We start from the raw sequence: 21,137 nt of genomic DNA, 5'->3' as shown, positions 1-21,137 counted from the left end.
TGTCTTGGGATAATCTGGTTCATTTAGTCATAGCCAAAACAATTTTTTCTAGAACCTTCGGTTAACATAATCAGTCTTTAGCCCTTATTTTGTATCACAATTTCCTTTCTTCCACCTCTATGGAAGCCTCTCTTGAAGTGAATTTTGTTGTATTAACGAGGTTTTGGAGAATGAGTCGTTATCATAGTATTTATTTTTGTTTTTCGGCCCCCTTCAGTTGGTTTAAACAATGAACGATCTTTGAAATATATCCTCTTGAAAAATATATGCATACTTTTGTTTTTGAGAGAGTCCCTTTCTATAAGTTGAGAAGTTTTATGTGAGAGATTATTCAAATTCTACTGATCATAACAACTAATAAAAAATTGGCAAGTTCAATTTTGTAAATTGATAAAATAAGGGAACTAAAATTGCTCATTTAGAAATAGAATGATCAGAATACAAAAATTGTTAAATTAAAGGGACCAAAATTGCAAATTTATAAATAGGTCGATCAAAATCCATAAATTGTTAAAGTTAAAGGAATCAAAATTGCAATTAAACCAAAAATAATCTAATGGCTAATGGCTTGCATGTTTGCCACGTAACCTAAGCCTAAAAATGTTGTTCTTCAGCACTTGATTTTGATTGGTTGCGCTTTCCTAGCCATATTATTGTCGAGCAAAATTCCTTATTTTGTCAGTCATAATCAAGATCAGGAGTAACCAGCACAAAAATAAACATAAATAACAATGCAAAAGCTTTAAAGAGATTATATTTGGTGTCATCATCTGGCTCTTGTATTGGCGCTGGTGCTGACGCAAGCAATGGAGAATTTGGAGTATAACTTGGTAGTGCCTTTGAACTTTCACTTTTTGGAGCCAGATTGGAAACCGAATTTTCTAAAGCATTTGGTTTAGCAGCATCAACTACCATATCACATAACAAACATGAATTCAGACTAACTACATATAGAATACAACAGTTCATTATTTCGTAAGGTTTTGTTTGGATTGATGGAACATAATAGAGCGGAGCAGAAATGAACATAACAGAATGGAACGGAATGAAATAGTCCATTCCATTATTTGGATATTTTATGATGGAGTGAAAAAAAAAAATTCCGTTCCATTATTTGAATTGTCGACTGAATGGAATGAATTATAACTTTCTACTTTAATTCAACCCTTCTTCAAAAATACCATTACATAAAATTACATAATAGAGCGGAGCAGAAATGAACATAACGGAATGGAACGGAATGAAATAGTTCATTCCATTATTTGGATATTTTATGATGGAGTGAAAAAAAAAATTCCGTTCCATTATTTGAATTGTCGACTGAATGGAATGAATTATAACTTTCTACTTTAATTCAACCCTTCTTCGAAAATACCATTACATAAAATTAAAGCATATATCTTCCATTAAAATGATTACAAAATATATAATTATAATATAATATTTTTTGGTTACTAACATAATATAATATGACATGATGAAACAGAAAAAGCAAATGAACAATGATGATTAATTATTAATAATAGGTGTTAAAATCGAGAGTGACACGATACGATGGACATGCCCTAAACTAAATCCTATTGGATTATGGTCTAAGTCAAGAGTTCCTCACCTCCTAGTCCGGATCTTATGCAGCATAGCAGACCACTCTGATTGTCACTCACGTCCCCTTAAGGACAACTATCTAGCTAAAGGACTATGAGTTAAAATCATAATTATCCACTATATATATATATATATATATATATATCCTTGCTCAACCCTTGGGTCAAGTATGATATTTCTTACCCATGATATAGTCACATACTTTCTTAAACTCCTTATTGATTTGGGCGTCGGAGAACATGTAGGTACACCGAGATCAGGGGAGAAGGACTCGCATCAAACGAACTAAAGCTCAACCGCTCTGCTCTTCACAACAGTTCTCAGTCAATAAATCATCTCCTAAGGTCCAAACGGATCAACTAATACTAAGTTAATATTGGCTAACTCTTTTTTCACAAGTAGACTATCTCTTAAATAGGTGACTCTAGGAATCAAACTCAGGTTCCTCCTCTAATGGAGAGTCGTGCTGTCAACTTTTTCAACACTATATTGATTGATTTCTTTTGATGTGATTAATTCAAATATAAGCTAAATATTAATGTTGGCGTGACAACAAATAAAAATACAATTGAAAATGTTCATATAAGTGACGAGAGATAAATGGTTGGTGTCTCCCTATACCTAATAAAAGAAAAGCATAGTTTACGTACCGAGGGATGGAGCAGTGGTACTAACCTTATTAGCATCAAACAATGTAAACATAATTATCAATACATAAAACAAGAAAAGATAAAAGAGTTAAGAGTTAATTATTTACCTTGACAGGAGAGGGATACTCCACTAAGAGTAAGCAAGTTGGCCGTGTTTGTGGCATCGAAAGGTAAATTGTCGATTTCTTCCAATTTAATATCACAAATGCAACCGTAAGAAATGCAGAACAACATGAATCATATGGTTGTGAATTGTGGTCCATGTAATATGGTTTACACTCCCCCATCATATCAGTTATAATTGATTTACAATGTATAGTTGAAAATGGCATCAAGGAATTGCATTTGAATATCAATACAATTAAAAATATTGACAACACAGTGATCAATTTTGCCATCTTGCTACACTCAAACGAACTGGGATGGGAAGGGAAGAGAGCAAACCTAAATTGATTTTTTAGGTACCGTAAACCTATTTTAATTTCTTATATGTAAATTTGTTTTTGTAACAAATGTTATAGTTTCCGAAAACTATGCAATCTGAATAACTTATGTTTGCAACAGAAATAATGGAATCTGTATATACTGGAGAAAATAATGGAATATATGATATCGTTGGAGAAAATAACGGAATATATTTTAAATAGTTTTTTTATATATAGATTAAAATTATAAGCATTGATATTTTATTTGTGACTTTCAAAAAATGTAACAAACTCAACGAATCATATTTATCTTTTTTTAATGACAATAATAATAATATACAAATATAACAAGAATTCTTATTTTTGTTATTGATTTTAAAACACCAACAATATAACATCGTCTAAGATTTTTTTTTAAGGGTATAATTGTAATAACAAAAAAGTCATGCCAAAATTCCCAAATTTTCCTTTTATATAGTACAACATATGTTCCTTTTTAAGTGTCGTTTGAATGCGATTTAGCGTTTCTATTTAATTGTCGCTTTAGTATTTTAAAAGTATGATTTGTCAATTACACTATTTGTCAATTACTCTTATATTTTTTCAATAAAACTAATTAATGTTATACAGTATTATTTTAATGATATCAACAACAATCTTTATTATAGAATAAGTTGTTTAAAGGCATAATTGGGATAATGAAAAAGTAAGTATAAAATATACTCATCTAGTTTGTTACACGTTTTAAATGATAAAGAAAAAAATTGAACATATATATACTCATATCGGGTTTGTTACACTTTTATTTTAATATTTAAATTTATTCTTATATGTTTGATACTCCATCCCTTTGAAGTGTCTTTTTATAAAATTAACACCAAAATAGCGAGGTGTATTTTTGCATATTTTCTTCCTATTATACCTCTCATAACAAATAATTGTCAATTTTTTAAATATGGTGCATATCTTTCTAAGGTTAAATTACACATTGGGTCCTTTAAGTTTGACGTTTATAACAGATAAGTCATGTAAGTTATTTTTGTCATACATAAGTCCTTTAAGTTTGAGGTTTGTAACAGATTGGACCATTAAGTTATTTTAGGCGCAAATAAGTATTTTAAGTTTGCAAACATTTTCAATTTAGTCCTTCTGTTAACAATTGTTACAAAATTAAAAGGACTTATTTGGGATCCTTGAAAACGTTTACAAATTTAAAGGACTTATTTGAGCTCCAAATATCTTAAAGGACCAATTTGTTACAAACGTCAAACTTAAAGGACTTATTTGTGACCAAAATAACTTAAAGGACATATCTATTACAAACGTGAAACTTAAAAGATCCGATGTGTAATTTAGCCTCTTTTTAATTATTGTAAGTCAATATAAAATTATTTCATCAAAAGTTAAGAAAAAATTAACTTTCTTCCAACTCCTTTAATCTAAGTTAAGACTTCAACTAATGCTAGAGTCACACTTGAAATTTTTAACAATTGTCACTCATATAATTTATAGAATTTTAACTCTTCTTGAAACCATTGTTTGGAACAAAATTTTGTTTAAATTTGAAGATAACAAGAAACAAAATTGGTTTTAAAAAACAAACAAACTTTGTTTAAAAAAACAAACTTTAATTTTTCAAATTGATAACATTAATTAGTTTTACTGAAAAAGATAAAAGTAATTGACAAAGGGTATAATTGACAAATTGTACCCTTCAAAAACCAAAAAGACAGTTAAATAGGAACAAAAAATTCACCCTAAAAAGACACTTGAAAAGGAACAGAGGGAGTACGTGTTATTTGTATTAAAAATTAAGAGTAATTTTGAAAAGATAAAAAGTCAGCCCAAAAGATCCGAAACATGCTATTTTCTCTATAAATTGTATAAATCATTAGGTAATGATGTTCTTTTCGGGATATAGTTTAACGGCGATGTTGTTCTCTTTGTAGGATATACTCCATCCGAAATGAAATATAAACAAAAGTGAAAGTTGAAAAGTCAATTTATGTGGTTAAAAAGTTAGTCCACATGCATCAACTCTTCACCTGTCTTTTTTCCTTATATTTCATTTTGGAGTATGTAATTGATTAAATAATGATTTTTCTTTCTTTCTCGGATATAAATAATTGACTAAATATCACTTTATTTATTATCAAAATTACTTATTTATATATTGTGCATTTAGATATTTAATTTTAAATTTAATATTTTAATAAAGTATCCCAACGGTATCATATATCAAACTAGTTTAGAGTCGGGCGTTGCCCGGGTTAGATATTAAATAAATTTGTGTGTACGAATATATTAAATTGAATTTATTTAAATATATAATTATAATAATATCTTAAAAATAAATATAAATGGTGACATGAATATCCAATGCAAAAATAAAAGATGTAACAAAATCAATAATGAATTAGTCCAAGTAGTAAGAGTTTTGGGTCCCTTTTAACATGTGATCATGAGTTTGTTTCGCGGCTCATGCGTATGAGAAAAAAAAATCGATTGAAAGAGAAGAACTCATCTTTTGTGCCCCACCGATTCTTCACGAAGATTAATCATCTCTAGCTATGGAAAAATTTGTGAACCTATATCATGGTACCAAGAAAGAAAAGTATAATAAATAGACAAAAGAAATATATATTAACTTCTTAAAAAAATTACACGGCTTCACAATAGTTATAGTTTATGAAATATTGGAAGTTGGTTTAAATTTATGGTTGTTATTAAAAATTAAGATACTTTTCATCTCATAATATATTACATCAATCAACGTAGGTTGATATTATTTTTTTATAATAACATAGATTGATATTTCGTAACATTGCCGCTATACACAATGCATTGAATTTTGATCCCCTTCAATATCACCAGCAAAATTAAATAAATATTAGCATAGAAAAAAAATTAAGTTAATGTGAAACCATGTTAGTAAAAGTTCAAGAAGAAAAAAAATTTATGCATGCTCTATCATCCATAAAAATCACATCGATTAAATATTTGTGATCTCTTTAAAATTCAGCATTATTTACATTTTAATGATCCTAATCTTGAGTCTTCATTTTTTATTTGGTAGATAGACGAAATGACAAAGTCATTATAAAACTCACACACAAGTGGAGTTACCGGAGTTCGAACCCTGATCATGACATCCGACCTAACAATTTTGACATTTTGCCAGTTGAGCTAGGACTTTTAGATCTCCATTTTATATTTAGAGTGTGAATAATTTTAATAAAGTTTGTGCAAAAAAAAAAATCAATAATATATGAAAAAGTGTATGATTTTTTTTTTATAGAAGTGATATTTGTCAAACCTGAAGAATGAGAAAGGTTGATTTCAAAAGTTTAATTCTACTTGTGCTAAAATTATGCGAGTAGTTGTTTAGCAAAAATCCCTTAATTTTATAGGCCTAAAAATATGTGAGTAGTTAAAATTTTAAATGGCATATGATGCTAAAAGATAATGAAATAACAATAAATTTAAGCAATTTAAAAAGACTTAATTACACTTTTGGTCCTCGTGTTTTGGCCTACTCACGAAATTGGTCCTGCCCTTTTAAAACAGAACAAAACGGTCCTTCAATTATCATTTTTATTGCATTTTTCGTCCTACCCCCCATTTTATTCTCCAAAAACGTAGAGAATTGACAGTTTTAGACCTACCCCCTATGCTCAACCATGAAATAAACAAGGAATAAAGCATGTGGGTACAAAGAATCCACTTTATTCAACACACTAACAAAAAAAAACCTAATTTCTAAGATATGTTTCAAATTAGGGTTTTCTTGGTTAGTGTGCTGAATAGAATAGATTCCTTGTGCCTACATGTTTTATTCCTTGTTGATTTCATGGTTGAGCATAGGGGTAGATCTAAAACCGTCTAAAACTGTCATTTCTCTGCGTTTCTGGAGTTTGAAAATAGGAGGTAGGACGAAAAATGCAACAAAAATGATAATTGAAGGACCTTTTTGTTCTGTTTTAAAAGGGCAGGACCAATTTCGTGAGTAGGCCAAAACACGAGGACCAAAAGTGTAATTAAGCCATTTTAAAAAATTAGGTTTTAAAGATAAAATATAACAAAAACCTTTAAAAGAAATAAAAAGATATAATATATGTAGTTTGTTGAGATAATACGTAAAATAAAAAATAAAAAATACTAAAAATGTGAAAAATAATAAATTTATTAAAATAAACTACGATAAAGTAAAATAAAACAACATTAAAAAAATGGAAATAAAACAAAAGGAACCTAGATTTATAGTTAAAGTTTGAATTGGAATATGATGCTTAAAGATAAATAAAAAGAAGTAACGAATAATTTAAGCGAGTATAAAAATTAGGTTTTAAAAGATAAGATATAACAAAAAAAAATATGTATAATATATTTAGTTTCTTAAGATATTTATGCTACATAAAAAATAATGAATAAAATATTTAGAAAAAAAAAACATAAAAAAATGCACATTGGTATATTTATATCAAATTAAAATATTATTATTCAAAAATGAAAAAATATTCAAAACAAATGTGAAAGTGACAAAAATATTGAAAATGAAAAGAAAATAAAGAAAAAAAATACACTATTGAAATAAATTATGATTAAATTAAGTTATACTTTTAATAATTGTAGGAAAAAATTATTAGTTAATCAGATAATGAAGTAACACATTTATTGGAAAAAAGAACAAAATCTTTTTGTTGAAAAGAAATTTTTTTGTTGAGATATATATGCCAAATTAAAATTTCACGTAAAAATAGAAGATTAATAAAAAAAATTAGAATAAATGTGGAGTCGAAACGTGACATAACTTTTGGAAAAGAAAAATAAAAAATAGAATGATGAAATTGATGATATGGTTAGTTGGGATCAAAATTGAATCAAGGTATTGTAAGAGGGAAAAAGATAGGTAGACACCCTTTTTTGATACACCTCTTATGTACACCCCATGTACCAGGGGTATTTTAATCATTTCACATCACATTATCACCCCTTTTTATCTCTTCTTTCAATGTTTTTGCCACATGTCACAAATGTGTGTGGGTGTAAAAGGGTGTATGCCACCTAAGGTGATTCATGTATAAGAGCTCTTGTAAGAGAGTGTGTGTATACATCAATAGAAGTGTTTATGATCTTTGAAAAGTTGTCTTCAAAAATCAAAAAATAAAAATAACAAAAAGATGAAAATATGTTATATTAAAAAGTACTCTACTACATTAGAAAATGGATGAAATATATATATATATATATATATATATCAAATTGTAAGAGAAATAATAGAAGGCAAATCTGATGAAGGAAAAAGGTTAGATGCAAAGAAGGTTTGAGGTTTTCGTTTGTGCTCAAAATGCGTGAATATGTAATTTTTTTTAAAAATTGCTTGGGTTCAATGGGATTCTATTTGTTTACCTGTGGATCATGGTGGATTGGGGGTTAAGAGGTTACAGAAATTTAATGTTACTTTAATAGGTAAATGGTGTTGGCGGTTGTTGGTTGAAAAGGAGGGGGGATATGTTTGATGACAATACAAGGCGGGTGGTAGGTAATGGTAACGATACTTTTTATGGACCGATAATTGGTTGGTGGAGTTCCATTAAAGCTCCAGTTGAGCCGTTTCTTTGAGTTATCAATGCATAAGGAGTACTTGGTGGAGGATATGGAGACTATGGGGTGGGCGGAAGGAGGTGGTGCTTGAAGTTGGCGAAGACGATTGTTGGCGTGGGAGGATGAGAGTGTGAGGGAGTGTGCTGCTTTGTTGAATAACGTTATTTTGTAGGTTAATATTCAGGATACTTGGAGGTGGCTTATAGACCCTTCTCATGGTTACGCGGTTCGTGGGACTTATAGATTTCTCACATCAGCTGATGAACCAGTGAATGGAGCAGTATACAACAATGTTTGGCATAAGCCAGTTCCTTCAAAAGTTTCAATCTTTGCTTGGCGTCTTCTTCAAAACAGAGTTCCAACAAGACTTGATTTGGTGCGCATACATGTACTTCAACCTGATAACAACTTATGTGTAAGCGGGTGCGGTATCATTGAGACGACTGATCACTTTTGATTTTCATGATTGGTGAAGACACCCTCTTTTGTGTATGGGTGTCATGTAATTTTGGTTTTATTTTTTGGTGGTGGCATCCTTTGGTTTGGTGCCTTTTTCTTGTAACAGATATTCAGTGAGTCATCATTTTTAGCACACATTGTGCGGGGTGAATCACTTTTCGTTTGAGCAATATATTCCATTTTGATTTGTTAAAAAAAAAAAAATTCAAAAATTCCTTTTATTTAACATTTAAGGTTTGAGGTTTGGAATCATTGACAGTGAAGTCTTTTCGTCGATCAGTAGTAACTGTACCTGGTGAGGAAATAATGGAAGTAGTGGAACAATTGCTTCAAAACACTATTTCAATGCCTAAAGTTGAAATCAAAAGATATAACTATATACATGATATTCTTGCTTGACTCTGAAATATTTTGTCAATCAACTCATTGGTTTTAGGCTTTTTTGGTTATTGTGCTCAATCCTGACTTTTATGGTATGTGTGTATCTTTTGTTTACTGTGACTCATATCACTCTAAAATTTCATTTATTGAATTATAGATTTTTATAATTATTTTTAAATTGGAGTATCTATTTTTTGAGAGGATGTGTATATATCTTTTGTTGAGATTGTTTTTATTTTTCTTCGTAATTTGATTGCAAATGTTAAAAGTGTTGCATATATTGATCAATCGATCAGTTATAAATGGGAAAAATGGTCAGATAGCTACACAAAAGTTCACTATACTGAGGCTACACAAAAGCCAGTATCCTTTGAAGGCCATAAAAGAAAAGGACACATAGTCTATCATCTTCCTACTCAAAATCTCACACCATCTTGATTCTTTTACTGCTTGAAGTAGAATTACGTATCCCCCTAGAAGTCACAGAGTATGGTGCTGAAGCTGATTTAAGAGAAGGAGACTTGTCAATGTATGCATGTCTTTCATCGCCATTCCAATATAAGATGATCCGGTTCGTGCACGAATGCGACCAGCTATCACCTGTTCAGCATTATCAAAAGTATTGGTTTTGCAATGACAAAAATTGATTCTGACTATATTGATTTTGTAAACTTGACTTGTGATAAAAGCGAGTTCATTTGAATAGTAAATTCGGGACTAAAAATCAGCTATAGAGGGAAATACGTAAAATTTAAGCTTCAAGATAGAAACAATTCTAGAGGCAAAATCATGTTAAAATCATTTATACGCCTCTCTGTCTCCTCTAAATATGAAACCGAAGTAAGATGCGAAAGCTAAAATAAAAGTTACCTAGGGCAAGGGTCAATTGAAATGAACCTTCAATATGCTTAGTTGTAACTTGATTCAACATAACAACCTGCAATAAAATTTAACATAACCTTCAAAGTTTAGAATTGTAAACTAAGGGGGCAGAAATGTACACAATACAGAAAAGCAAAGGAAGTGCGATTTGACAGCGATAGAGACTAGAGAGTCCACTTGGCCGAACCTAGTATGCTATACAAAGCAAAGGCAGCTGGACATACAATTTAATTAAGTATTTAGAGCATAAGGACTATTTCTATAACAAAAGATAAAATGAAGTCAATTTGTTTCACATAAACTATAAATTGTGTTCATGAGCTATTGTCTCAAGAAGTATCACAAGTACTTATGTTAAACTAAGTCAATCCAAATAGACTTAAAAGTATTCATTTGGCATGTGGCATTGCTTAGGTGGATGACGGAATCACAGATTCCACAACCACCAGGTCAAGATGTGGAAGTACAGGTCCTCATCCCTCTATATATACACTAGTTACAATTTCATTTTTTATTTTTTAAGTTCTCTTTATTTATATGCTCTGTTTTGACCTATTCACTAACTTAGAGTTAGAGTGGCTATGCAGGTATCCAATTCCTAATATATAGAGTTCTAGTTTAATGCACCCAATAGACGGAATCAGCGGTACGGACAAAAGCTTTCTGATAAAGCAAAAACTTGATAGCGATCAACACAAATTTCAAATTCCTCATGTCACTGCTATCAAAGATCAATTCAATAAAAAAGCACATGTCTTGCAAGCAAAATGAAATGAATCTTACAGCCAAAGATAAGTTCTTTGCAAGCTTCATCAACTTCAATGACATTTCACCAAGTAATCGAGTCCGGAGAGCCATATCATCAAAGTCTTGGCGGAAGTGGAAAGTAACACTATCAATAATGATGATCTTCACCTATAACAATGCATTAAAAGAATATCATGATGGAAAAATTAAGTTTTACTAAAACAATTGCCTGAATGCAGAAGAAAATAAAGCATAATCAGAGTACTTTTAACTAGTTACAGCCCAAGGCATTGTACAGTGAGAAGGATTACGTCAAATTAAAATGAAGAATCAACTTTACAATGTTTCCAAAAGAAATATCAATTGAATAGATGAAAACTATACTCACATCTTTATGCTCCGTTACGAATTTGTCCAAGTAATTTACCAACGCAATTTGTTCAGTATAGCTGCAAACACGAAAATAGAATATATTTTCCAAGATACTATTCGGGTGCATTTTAACTCCAAAAGCTTGATTATCCTTGTGAAAGTGGTGGCTATATTCTGACATGTCTTCTATGCATGCTTCAGCAATTTGAAGAACACGTTCAACCATAAAGCTTCCTTCAGTATCTGAGTATCATGCATGCACACGTGAAATCAAAGACTTGCATCAAATGGTGAATGAGTATTAGAATATCGTATAATTAAGACTCTTACCGATGTATATTGCCTTCCCACCTAGGCCACCATAGTCTAAGGGAATCTGAACATTTACTGCAAGTTGAATCCTGCAGAAGCAAACACTACGCATTACTATAACTAACCAAAATATTTCACAACTCAAGATGAAAAAATAGAAACATGAAATAGAAATCGGAATGACAGCATACATACCCTATTTGTGTTTTACCGATGCCCGGGACTCCACCTAAATAAATAAATAAACTAAGAATTATATTGCAACGCAGAATAGAGAAGAAAACTGTTAAGGCTCAAAAACATATAATTTAATTGGAAGTTATGATTGTGTTCCAACAAACAGTCACTCACCAATTTCAGTCACTTCTTTGCAATTAATCCCTCCACCAAGGATGTTATCTAGATCAAGACAAGAAGTGGTAATGAGAGAAGAAAATCTTTCCTCATTGAGCATATCCCAAGCAGTCTGACCACCTACACAACAAAAAAAAAATGGAGAAAACGCAAAACAGAAAGAATTTTATTTTTTTTGCATACACAAGGGAATATACATATTTCAGTTGAATAAAGAGCTTTCACAAAACTACATATGTATTCCAATGGTAAGAGACCCTGTTTCGATAAACAACTTAACTACCTCTTATCATATTGGTGCTTGTGTATAAGCTATTTCAGTAACAAAACAAAAAAGTGAAAATGTTTTTGTATAAGCTATAAGCTGACTTCACAAAATATCCTGGAAATCGTATGGAGTCAAGCTAAAACAAGGTTATAGACATATCATAAATTGTTTCCATAAACCCTCTTAAACAGTCTCATAAGTGTTTATGCCAGTAGATAAGCTCAAATAAGATCATCCAAACATGTCCACCAAACAGAATGTCTATTAATTTTGTCATTGAGCATACACATAGTGCACTTGATAGTTATTTAACTTTCCTCAATCGGTAATCTTCACATACTTAACAAAGGGAGTATTTCTAGGAATGAAATTCTATATCTACATCCCATCTAAGGTTAAGCACGAGAATCAATTGGCTCAAGATGTTGCTAAACTTTTGAGCAAGATCACCTCCATTAGCATTATTCACATAGGGTATGTTTGGATAATAATTGGATTGAATTTATCTACTGACATTAGAACTATTTATACATGGCATTAAACCTAAAAACTCTGATAACTGCATAAGTGAAAAGCTAACTTTTTACGTAGAAATGGAAATTGAAGTTGATATACATCATTGGAATCAACACATACCATCAATAACATTAGTGTTACTCCCACTTGATTTGTCCAAATCATTACTTCTGGTTGCAAAATTCAGAATCTCCAAAGCTTCACTCTCAGAAACTTCTATATCTGTTCAAATCAAATCATGGGTATGTGTGAAAAAATTGAAGAAAAAACGTAACTTTTTAAGAGCAAATACCCAATTTGATCCTCAAAATTGAAGTACTGTATCAACTTAGTCCTTCATATTATCAATATTGCAAAACAATCCCTAAAATTGCAAAAAGACATATATGACAGTATTCACTTGGTTGTCAAAATTATAAAACGGTATCAATTTAGTCCCTATTATAAACAATATTGCAAAACAAGCCTAAAATTCCAAAAAGGCATATCTGACCATATTCATTTAGTTTCAAATACAACCTCGACATTACTAACTAATATCAGTATGGTCCCTGTAAATTCCAATGAAGAAACGAACCTAATTAACATTTTGATCCAAAATTGTAAGACTGTATATTTAGTCCCTCATATTACTAAAATTGCCTAAAAGTATTCATATAGTTTCAAATATAACCATGACATTGCTATTTTATACAATTTTGGGGATCATTATGAAATATTGTGAATATGAGGGACTAAATTGATAAAATGCTACAATTTGAAAAACAAAATACTTTTTAACATTTAAAAGGGGGGTTTGAAAATGACACCTCGAACAAGATGAGTGGTGGAAGTGCGAAGAATGGAGTGGAGTGTTGTGTAACCAGCTGCTAAGAGCTTTCCTCTCTTTGATGCCGAGATTGGTAGCATTCCGATTTCCATGTCGACCACTCTCTTTCGTTACTTTTCCACACTCTTCTTCATTTTCCTTTTCTTGTGTGCTTTTTTTAAAAAAAACATCAAATTCAATAGACCACTTTGTAGACAAAATGTATTCTGATAAGTTATTTGGCTAAATAAATCAAATATGTTATTTGGCTAGATAAATCAAAACATGTTAATTTCCCTTTTCGCTATTGTGTATATGTTTTGTCAACATAATCAAACATTCATAAATCTATTCAGACTATGGATGTGATACAATCCCTCACCATGAATTCGTGCACAGTACCGGCGATATTGCAATTTGATTTATCTAATATCATGTAAATATTTTTTAAATATATTTCTCAACGTTTAAAACCACAAATTAAATTGTTTAAATATTTTAGATTCATAATAGAAAATGAAGAAGAAATTGATGTAAATAATCAAATTCAGAGTGTGGGACAAAAGATGTAGTATAAATTAGGCGTAAAAGAGAAGATTTTGTAGTGTTAGAATATGATAAAATTATAAATAACAAACATTAAAGAGAGTTGGAGTAACACGTACAGTGGAAAAGATGGTTGAAATCCAACTTAAGTGGTTTGAATATATAGAAAAGACATTTAAATTATGTGGTAAAGATATATTAAATAGAGGGTAATCACATTGCTATTTGCAGAGGATGATCAAGATAAACTATAAACTATAGGATGATCAAGAACCACATGGTACATGTGTTGGGAGTCTGCGAGCATCAGAGACAAGTACAAGAAAAAGACATCACATTCACACCATAAGACATGAATTAAGCATATGATTTATCTCTATTGTGAATCAAATATTTTACCCATTTATAAATAGATGCGAGACGAATCGATCACAATTGAATCCAAGTCCAACACACATAAGCATCTACATTGCCACGTTGGTTCTAGCTATAAATGTGTGTGTAGAAAAAAGACAATTACAATTGAGCGAGTTCGGGTTGAGTTTTAAAGTGGTTTGCCATAGGGATTTAGATGATTATGACTCACCAAAAATGAGGAAAGATCCCAATTTTGGTATTAACATTTGAATTGCTCTATTAATTAATAGCACAGTAAAATCATATTACAAACTCTCTACTAGAGTTTTTCTTTTAATTTCTCATTTCCTTGCAATTTTAATTAACATAACTAATTATAACGAAGACAACTAGGATAGAATAACAAACCGAATATGCTAGACAATATTATAAAAAAAAAAAAAATTATATTCGTGATTCTTCTCGTGCCCATATCAAACAGTAAGACATAGACAGACACGATTGCAAAGCATCACACACCAAAAAAGTAACAAAAGAATATAAAGATGACATAACTTAATTCCACTAACAATTATGATTACGTACACACACCTTAACTTAATATTGAACCATACATATATAAAAATAAACAAAACAAAACAAAACAAAAAAACCCGGTTGAATATAAATATATGATAGTATAAGCTAGTGAACCAACCAACCAACCGAACCGGTTTGGTTCAATCAAGCACCAGGAGCTGCATCCTTAACCTTACTCTGCAAATAACCACCATATTCTCTTGCATAATCTTTAACATGAGAAGCAGTATCATAAAGGCGGTTCCTTGCATAATCAACCCGGTCCGAACCGGGAGGATGAAGACCTCTAAAGTAACGATAGAACCAAGAGGAAGCAGCTACAGCAACAACACCAAATCCACACATGGACAAGAATCCAGCAGCAAGGAGGAAGAGAAAGGTACCAGCTGGGACCCATATTGGGCTTGAAACGATGATCAATGGGGAGAAGAAGATGAGGGAGACGACGGTGGCGGCGACAGTTAGACCGGTAAGGAGGAGGAAAATGGATCCAGTGACGAGTAGGGTTAAGAGACCTGCAAGCTGGGTTGAGTTTGGGGAGTGGAGATTGTCTTGAAGCTTTCTTAGAAATGTGGGTGAGGTTTGGTTATGATCAGCCATTGGAAAGGAAATGTGATTTGTTTGAGAGAGAATGAAATGAAAAAGTGAATAATGAATGAAGAGTGAAATTTAATAATAAAGGGACAGGTGTGGGGTTGTTTTGGTGACATGCAAGTTGTGTACGTGGAAGGAATAGAGGTGGGAAATGGGGTTTTGTTTTGTTTAGGTTCCCTCATATCAGGTGGATCAATGCTATAACACTGACTTTTTCATGTATTGGCATCAATAGGAACCGTGAAAAAAAATAAGGCAAGAGCATTTATTTTTAGTTTTGCAATCAGACATTTCTGGCAGGACCAGTTAGTTTGTCTTATAGCATGTCATTCGGTTCATTGTTTTTTTTCTAAGCGAAATCAAGCTTCGTTTTACTCAAACCAATATTATCTTATTGTGAAAGCAATATATATTCTTATAATACAACAAAACGTCATACCTTAATAATAGCGTGAAACTAGTTTAATTTGCATATGTGCATTAATAAGTTCATCAACGAAGATTAGTCCTCGGTAATCGACGATAAATACTTCGCTTTTATTGAATGAAATTATGAGTGTGTGTTATTTAACATATTGTGGCATGAAATGTTGACAAGTTTACACTCGAGTTTTAACTAATAGATTGTCTTTCAATTCTCTACTTTTGATAACTTTCACTATATATCTCTTGACCTACTCATTTAAACTATTTATTTTAATCATTATCATTTTTCCAAATCACAAAGTTAGAGAACCCATTTCCAAGTTTTGATGGTACAGCTATGTGGGACTGAGTCATCAATTATCCCTTGTTACACAATATTTCGTTTAATTCTCTATTTTTTTTCTACTTATAATTGTCTTTTGAATAGTGAAATATCAAGTTAAGCTTGTTTTAAGCAACCTTGGTGGTTCAAATATCTCAACAAACATCTGCATAATGATGGGATTGTACGACAGTAAATACCTTTTAAACTCAGTATATGTTTGTATTGGTGTTCACACAAATATCATACAGGTGCACAGAGAGTTCCATCATCAAGGAGCATATATTTGATATTTCTCTAGGTTAGTAATTTGCAGAATTCAGAACTGTACAGCATAATGCATTATATTAATATAATACATCAATAAGTTTTTTTTTTTTGTTAAGAAAAAAACAGTTTACTTATCTAAGTTGTGAAAATGAGCCAAAGTCAAGATATAACTAGAAATGACAAGTAATGTTGCATGTTAGTAGTACTGTCACCACCCTTCAGTGCTGACATCTTCTATCATTTATTTTTGCTTCTTCTCAGAACTTGAAGGGCTATTATCTGTTGCAGAAGCAGCTGCTAGTTCCATCAACCTCTCATAGTCTATCTCGGTCGACTTAAACTTGAACTTGATGCCAACCTGAATCCACGACTTGATACAAAGAATGGCTTGTGTGCTATCATGCTGCATACAGAATCGTTGCTTGTCAATTTCATCCCCCTTGCCACAGAAAAGTTCTTCAGGCACAACTGAAGTTGCCTGCACAGCCAAGAAATCTCTAGCCATCACAGACAGTCGACGGTAGCGCGCACTGTTTACTTTCCACCACTCTAGAACATCGGTTGCTATAGGAGCTGGAGCCTCTGATAAGTACTGTGTAAGCTCATCAGTGGCAGAACTCATGTTTGTCCTACGTTTTTTGCGAGCTATTTCCTCGGCAAAGGAAACACTTCCCCCATCTTCAATTTCTTGTGCATTGTAACCAGAACTCATGGAGGAGAAATGGTTAACAGAATAGTTTCTTATAAAATGTGTCCTTGCTTCGTCCAGAAAACTTTGCAAGTTTAAACTATCAGGGATCAGCTCTGCCTTTATTCGAGGATCTAGAATAGCGGTCATATATGTAAATATGTTGCAAACCTGATTGAAATAATTTCTAGCCTTTTTAGCCATTTCTTCTGCAGCACTTTTTAGCCATTCTGGGCTGGGACATGACTCTCTGCAGGTAGCAATTGTTTCTGAAATGTGATCCATGAAGAAAAGGACAAGCCCCACTGTTGGCACATTGCTCGTGCAGAGGTCGTTTGTCGTCTTGTAGAATGGCTCAAGATATTGATGCATGATGTTAACCACACTTTTTTCAGAAGGGCTCAGCAGTATCCTACTGCCTAGTGTCTCCTCATATTTATGAATAACCGAATCCACTGATTTACCAGCCTGCATCACCAAAAATATGCAATGATTTACCGTATTCATTGCTTCTAATTTTGAATTTGAGTGCATGTGAGAGTGTGAAGTGTGATGCATCATAAGATATCTTAATATACAAGACTCCTGTCGCATGCTACATGAATGTAATACATAACACAGTTTAAATCAAGTGCTCCAATCAGACAAACATCAACACACAGGCTGAATCCATTAGAAAACACAAAAAATTACAGTACTTTTCAGACAAGTGTTGATTGAAAAACTTCAGGCATTCAAATCATTACAATTCCAAGCTTTGTCTTGTAAAATATTGGCACTGCAATGCTAACAGTGATTTGAGAAAAATGTTGCTATAGTTAATTTTTCAGATGATTCTTATGTTCAATATAAAGCTAATTAAAGAGATACCTTACGAACAAGATCAAGCATTTGGTAGTTTCCACTCCACCTTGTTGAAACATCAAGAGGAAACTTCCAAGTACCTTCTTGATAAGCTGTAGATATTTGAACAAAATCCTCAGAGATTATTGGTGAGGCATTTAACTCTATTACAAATTCTCGGATCTTTGAAATTACTTGTTTTGCAGATCTCAATCCATCAACTATTATCAGGTTCAAAGTTCGAGCAGCGCAGGGAATGTAACAGAACGGTCCTATTTTCTGACCATCCAAGTCCTCTTTCAGAGTATGGCAGGCATGCATGGCACTTGAACTATTATCATGGGTACATGACAGGACTCTGCTTTCAATATTGTAAAATTTAAGAACTTTCACGAGGCAACGATAGATTTCTGCACCCCCACATGGATAGGGTACGCGGCAGATATCAAGAAGCAACTTCTGGAAGCACCAGTTTTCGTCAATCCACTGACATGATACACTCATATAGAAAATCTGTTCAAAGGAAGTCCAGAAATCAAGTGTGATGGAGAACTTAAAAGAAACCTGTTCTAACAAGGCTCTTACATCTTCCCTCATGCTTCGGAAGACTTCATCAAGTATAGTTTTGTACTTGTCACTAGGCCAAATTTGTATAGTCGGGTTTAGAAACTTGTAGGAATTTACGAGCCACTTCTCTTCTAGAGTTGAAGGAGGTAGAGAAGCTAAAACAAGCCACCTAATGAGTAACCAATTTAAATGATCATAATCCACCTGGTTTACTTTTCCTTGAGTCTGAGATTTCTTGATTACGACATTGGGCCGAGCTGCTGAATTGCTGACAGCTTCCCCTGTCTTATCGTATCCCGGATGGCGATTTGCAAGATGCCTCCCCAAATTGCCTACATAAATAAAGGAACTTTGGTGAATGCATGTACAAAAAGCACAATCGTTAGGTAAACATCTTCATAACCAAGGATGCTACAATGTAACACTGATCTAGCATCAAATGTCTTTGATTGATTTTTAATATCAAGGATTAATTACACATGAATAAATGGCAAACAATCAACTATTGAAAAAAGAAAACCAACCATTAATATAGTATGAAGCACATACTCAAACCCGGACACAGACAATAATTTGAGAAAATAACATAATTCAGTGTAATCATATGTGTTGGACCATTACATATCCGACAAAGGAACACGCCTAGTCTGAGAAATATTTGTGGTTCATGGTATAGTGGATATTATAGACAATTCTGTAGCATCAAGTATAGACACTTGAGTCAGATTATAATCATTAGATTAGAAGTGTCTACGTGTCAGTGTCATGTTGGATGTCTGTGTTGGTGGCCTACGGCGACCGACACAGAATCAATATAACAACAATGAAAAAGATGCATACACTCATACAAACAGCCAATTGGATGAGAAAGGTAATGCACCTGTGGCAGTTGCAATAGAATAGGTCTGTCCACAAAACTTGCATCTCCTAGTCTTTCCATCAGCAGCAGTCTCAAAGAACTTCAAATAAACAGAAGTCATAGTTTTCTTTCTTGGTTTGAGTGGTGAAGTAACAGGAATTGGTTGGTTTTCTGAAGAAGCAAGGCCATGGCCATCCATGTTTGAAATGAGTTCCAAATCCATCATGGATTTATTAATATTACTATGATCTTCTGCTCAAACAAAAAATACACGATTATTGATTCAATAGAATTTACAGATAGATATAATGTTGTAATGAAGAATGAATAGGTAAATTAAGGTATAGTACCTTTGTAAGTTCTGTAGTGATTGTTGTTACTATTAACACCCCAGTCCATGTAAAAATTAAACGCAGTTTTGGTGATGAATGAGAGGGAAAATGGAGGGAGATGAAATTGAGCGATCTGAGCCGAGAGAGCCGCGTCGCTGCAGATCTCGTTTTTTGGTACCACGGCTTCGCTCAAACTTTAGAAAGAGAAGAAGAGAGAGAGAGAGAGAGCAATAAACGTGAGTGAGTGAGTGAGTCGAAGTCGACCCACTTGAGTTTTTAGCCAGCTTTCTTCTACTAAGCCCAACGTTGCTTTGCTTTACTAAGTCGGCTTCATTTTCATTTTTTAAATTTGGGGTTATGTTATATATCACACCCCCATTCCTCCTTTCTCCACTTCCCCAATATTAGGTCCATTTTTTTTTATCTTGTAATATATATGTATATTTTAACTTGCTAATAAGAAGATGTAATAAAGAGAAAATGAAATGTTAGTTTGAGATGATGCATTTTTCGAAATAATGAAATGCTGATTATTAGTGTTTTCATATTTATTTTAAAAAAAAAGCACAATTTGTTTACATCAAGAGTCTAGTCTCCAGTGTCTCATTGAAAACAATTAAAGTTAACGCAATTTAAAAAAGAAATATATAAAATATTTTCACAATATAATCAGAGCCTACTGTTTGTGTTTACTTTAAAGTTTTGTTTTTTCACTTTCTATTTAATCGGAGGGTGGAGAACTACTATCTTCACTGTCGTGTTTTCTTTAAAGTACACTGCAGTGTTGTTATTTTCTTTCTCCAAATGTTGTTATCTCAGTTTTAATTTCAAGAGTTGATGTGCTAATTTGCTTAACGGATGGAAACTTCGGAAGAGTATTTTACAACGTTCAATTTAGTCCTTTTATAAATTTACTAACACAATTTTGAAGGCTTTATAGAAGATATTATTTAAGGCAAATTGTAAATCTTTTATTTATTGTTTTATAGATAAGGCATTGAATTAACACACTAGACAAACAAAAGAAGAGGTATTACAATCACTCTTTAAAAAATATGTCAAATAAAGCACTGGCATAACAATAAATGGATCTTGATGCCCTTCGAGAGTTAAAAGTAATCCACATAACAATTAGATTCATGGAAGCAAAGGAAACTCGAGATAATTCAATTGGTAAATCTTTTAAGTTGAAAGATTAAATTACAAGACATTTTTTTATTAAATAAATCGTTTTGTCAAAAAAAGTAAATAAATTGCTATTATAATTTGAAAAGATTAAATTACTAAACTCATAATTTCGAGAGCCCCGTACACTGATTTACTCTAACTTCATTGGAAGGACATTCTTCTCATTCAGAGAGAATGCAACTC

At 32.1% G+C, this 21,137-nt stretch overlaps 3 protein-coding genes across 4 annotated transcripts; all 3 read right to left on the bottom strand.

Annotated features, from left to right (window-relative positions):
• Positions 1-9,372: 9,372 nt before the first annotated feature.
• On the bottom strand, positions 9,373-13,821 carry LOC11446586 (DNA repair protein RAD51 homolog 3). Its single transcript, XM_003609036.3, has 9 exons — positions 13,385-13,821; positions 12,696-12,797; positions 11,789-11,911; positions 11,633-11,666; positions 11,456-11,526; positions 11,142-11,368; positions 10,790-10,921; positions 9,995-10,061; positions 9,373-9,724 (listed from the first exon to the last, which is right to left on the bottom strand). Exons 1-9 carry the CDS (start codon positions 13,494-13,496, stop codon positions 9,549-9,551), a joined length of 1,044 nt encoding a protein of 347 aa, XP_003609084.1. The 5' UTR covers positions 13,497-13,821; the 3' UTR covers positions 9,373-9,548.
• A 992-nt stretch (positions 13,822-14,813) lies between these two features.
• On the bottom strand, positions 14,814-15,567 carry LOC11446585 (oleosin). Its single transcript, XM_003609035.4, has one exon. It carries the CDS (start codon positions 15,463-15,465, stop codon positions 15,010-15,012), a length of 456 nt encoding a protein of 151 aa, XP_003609083.1. The 5' UTR covers positions 15,466-15,567; the 3' UTR covers positions 14,814-15,009.
• A 903-nt stretch (positions 15,568-16,470) lies between these two features.
• On the bottom strand, positions 16,471-20,031 carry LOC112421319 (putative AC transposase). Of its 2 annotated transcripts, XR_005645735.1 has the most exons (5): positions 19,785-20,031; positions 19,456-19,686; positions 18,036-18,907; positions 16,668-17,633; positions 16,471-16,619 (listed from the first exon to the last, which is right to left on the bottom strand). XR_005645735.1 is itself a non-coding variant. In XM_024782644.2 (4 exons), the coding sequence occupies exons 1-4, from the start codon at positions 19,831-19,833 to the stop codon at positions 16,719-16,721; spliced, it is 2,067 nt and encodes a 688-aa protein (XP_024638412.1). In that variant the 5' UTR covers positions 19,834-20,031; the 3' UTR covers positions 16,471-16,718. The 2 variants fall into 2 exon arrangements, 1 of the variants encoding a protein (XP_024638412.1); XM_024782644.2 differs by having other exon boundaries at positions 16,471-17,633.
• Positions 20,032-21,137: the final 1,106 nt, after the last annotated feature.

Source organism: Medicago truncatula, chromosome 4 (assembly GCF_003473485.1).
Source record: "Medicago truncatula cultivar Jemalong A17 chromosome 4, MtrunA17r5.0-ANR, whole genome shotgun sequence".
In the NCBI taxonomy this organism is placed as follows: domain Eukaryota; kingdom Viridiplantae; phylum Streptophyta; class Magnoliopsida; order Fabales; family Fabaceae; genus Medicago; species Medicago truncatula.
This window is presented reverse-complemented; position numbering and strand designations above follow the sequence as displayed.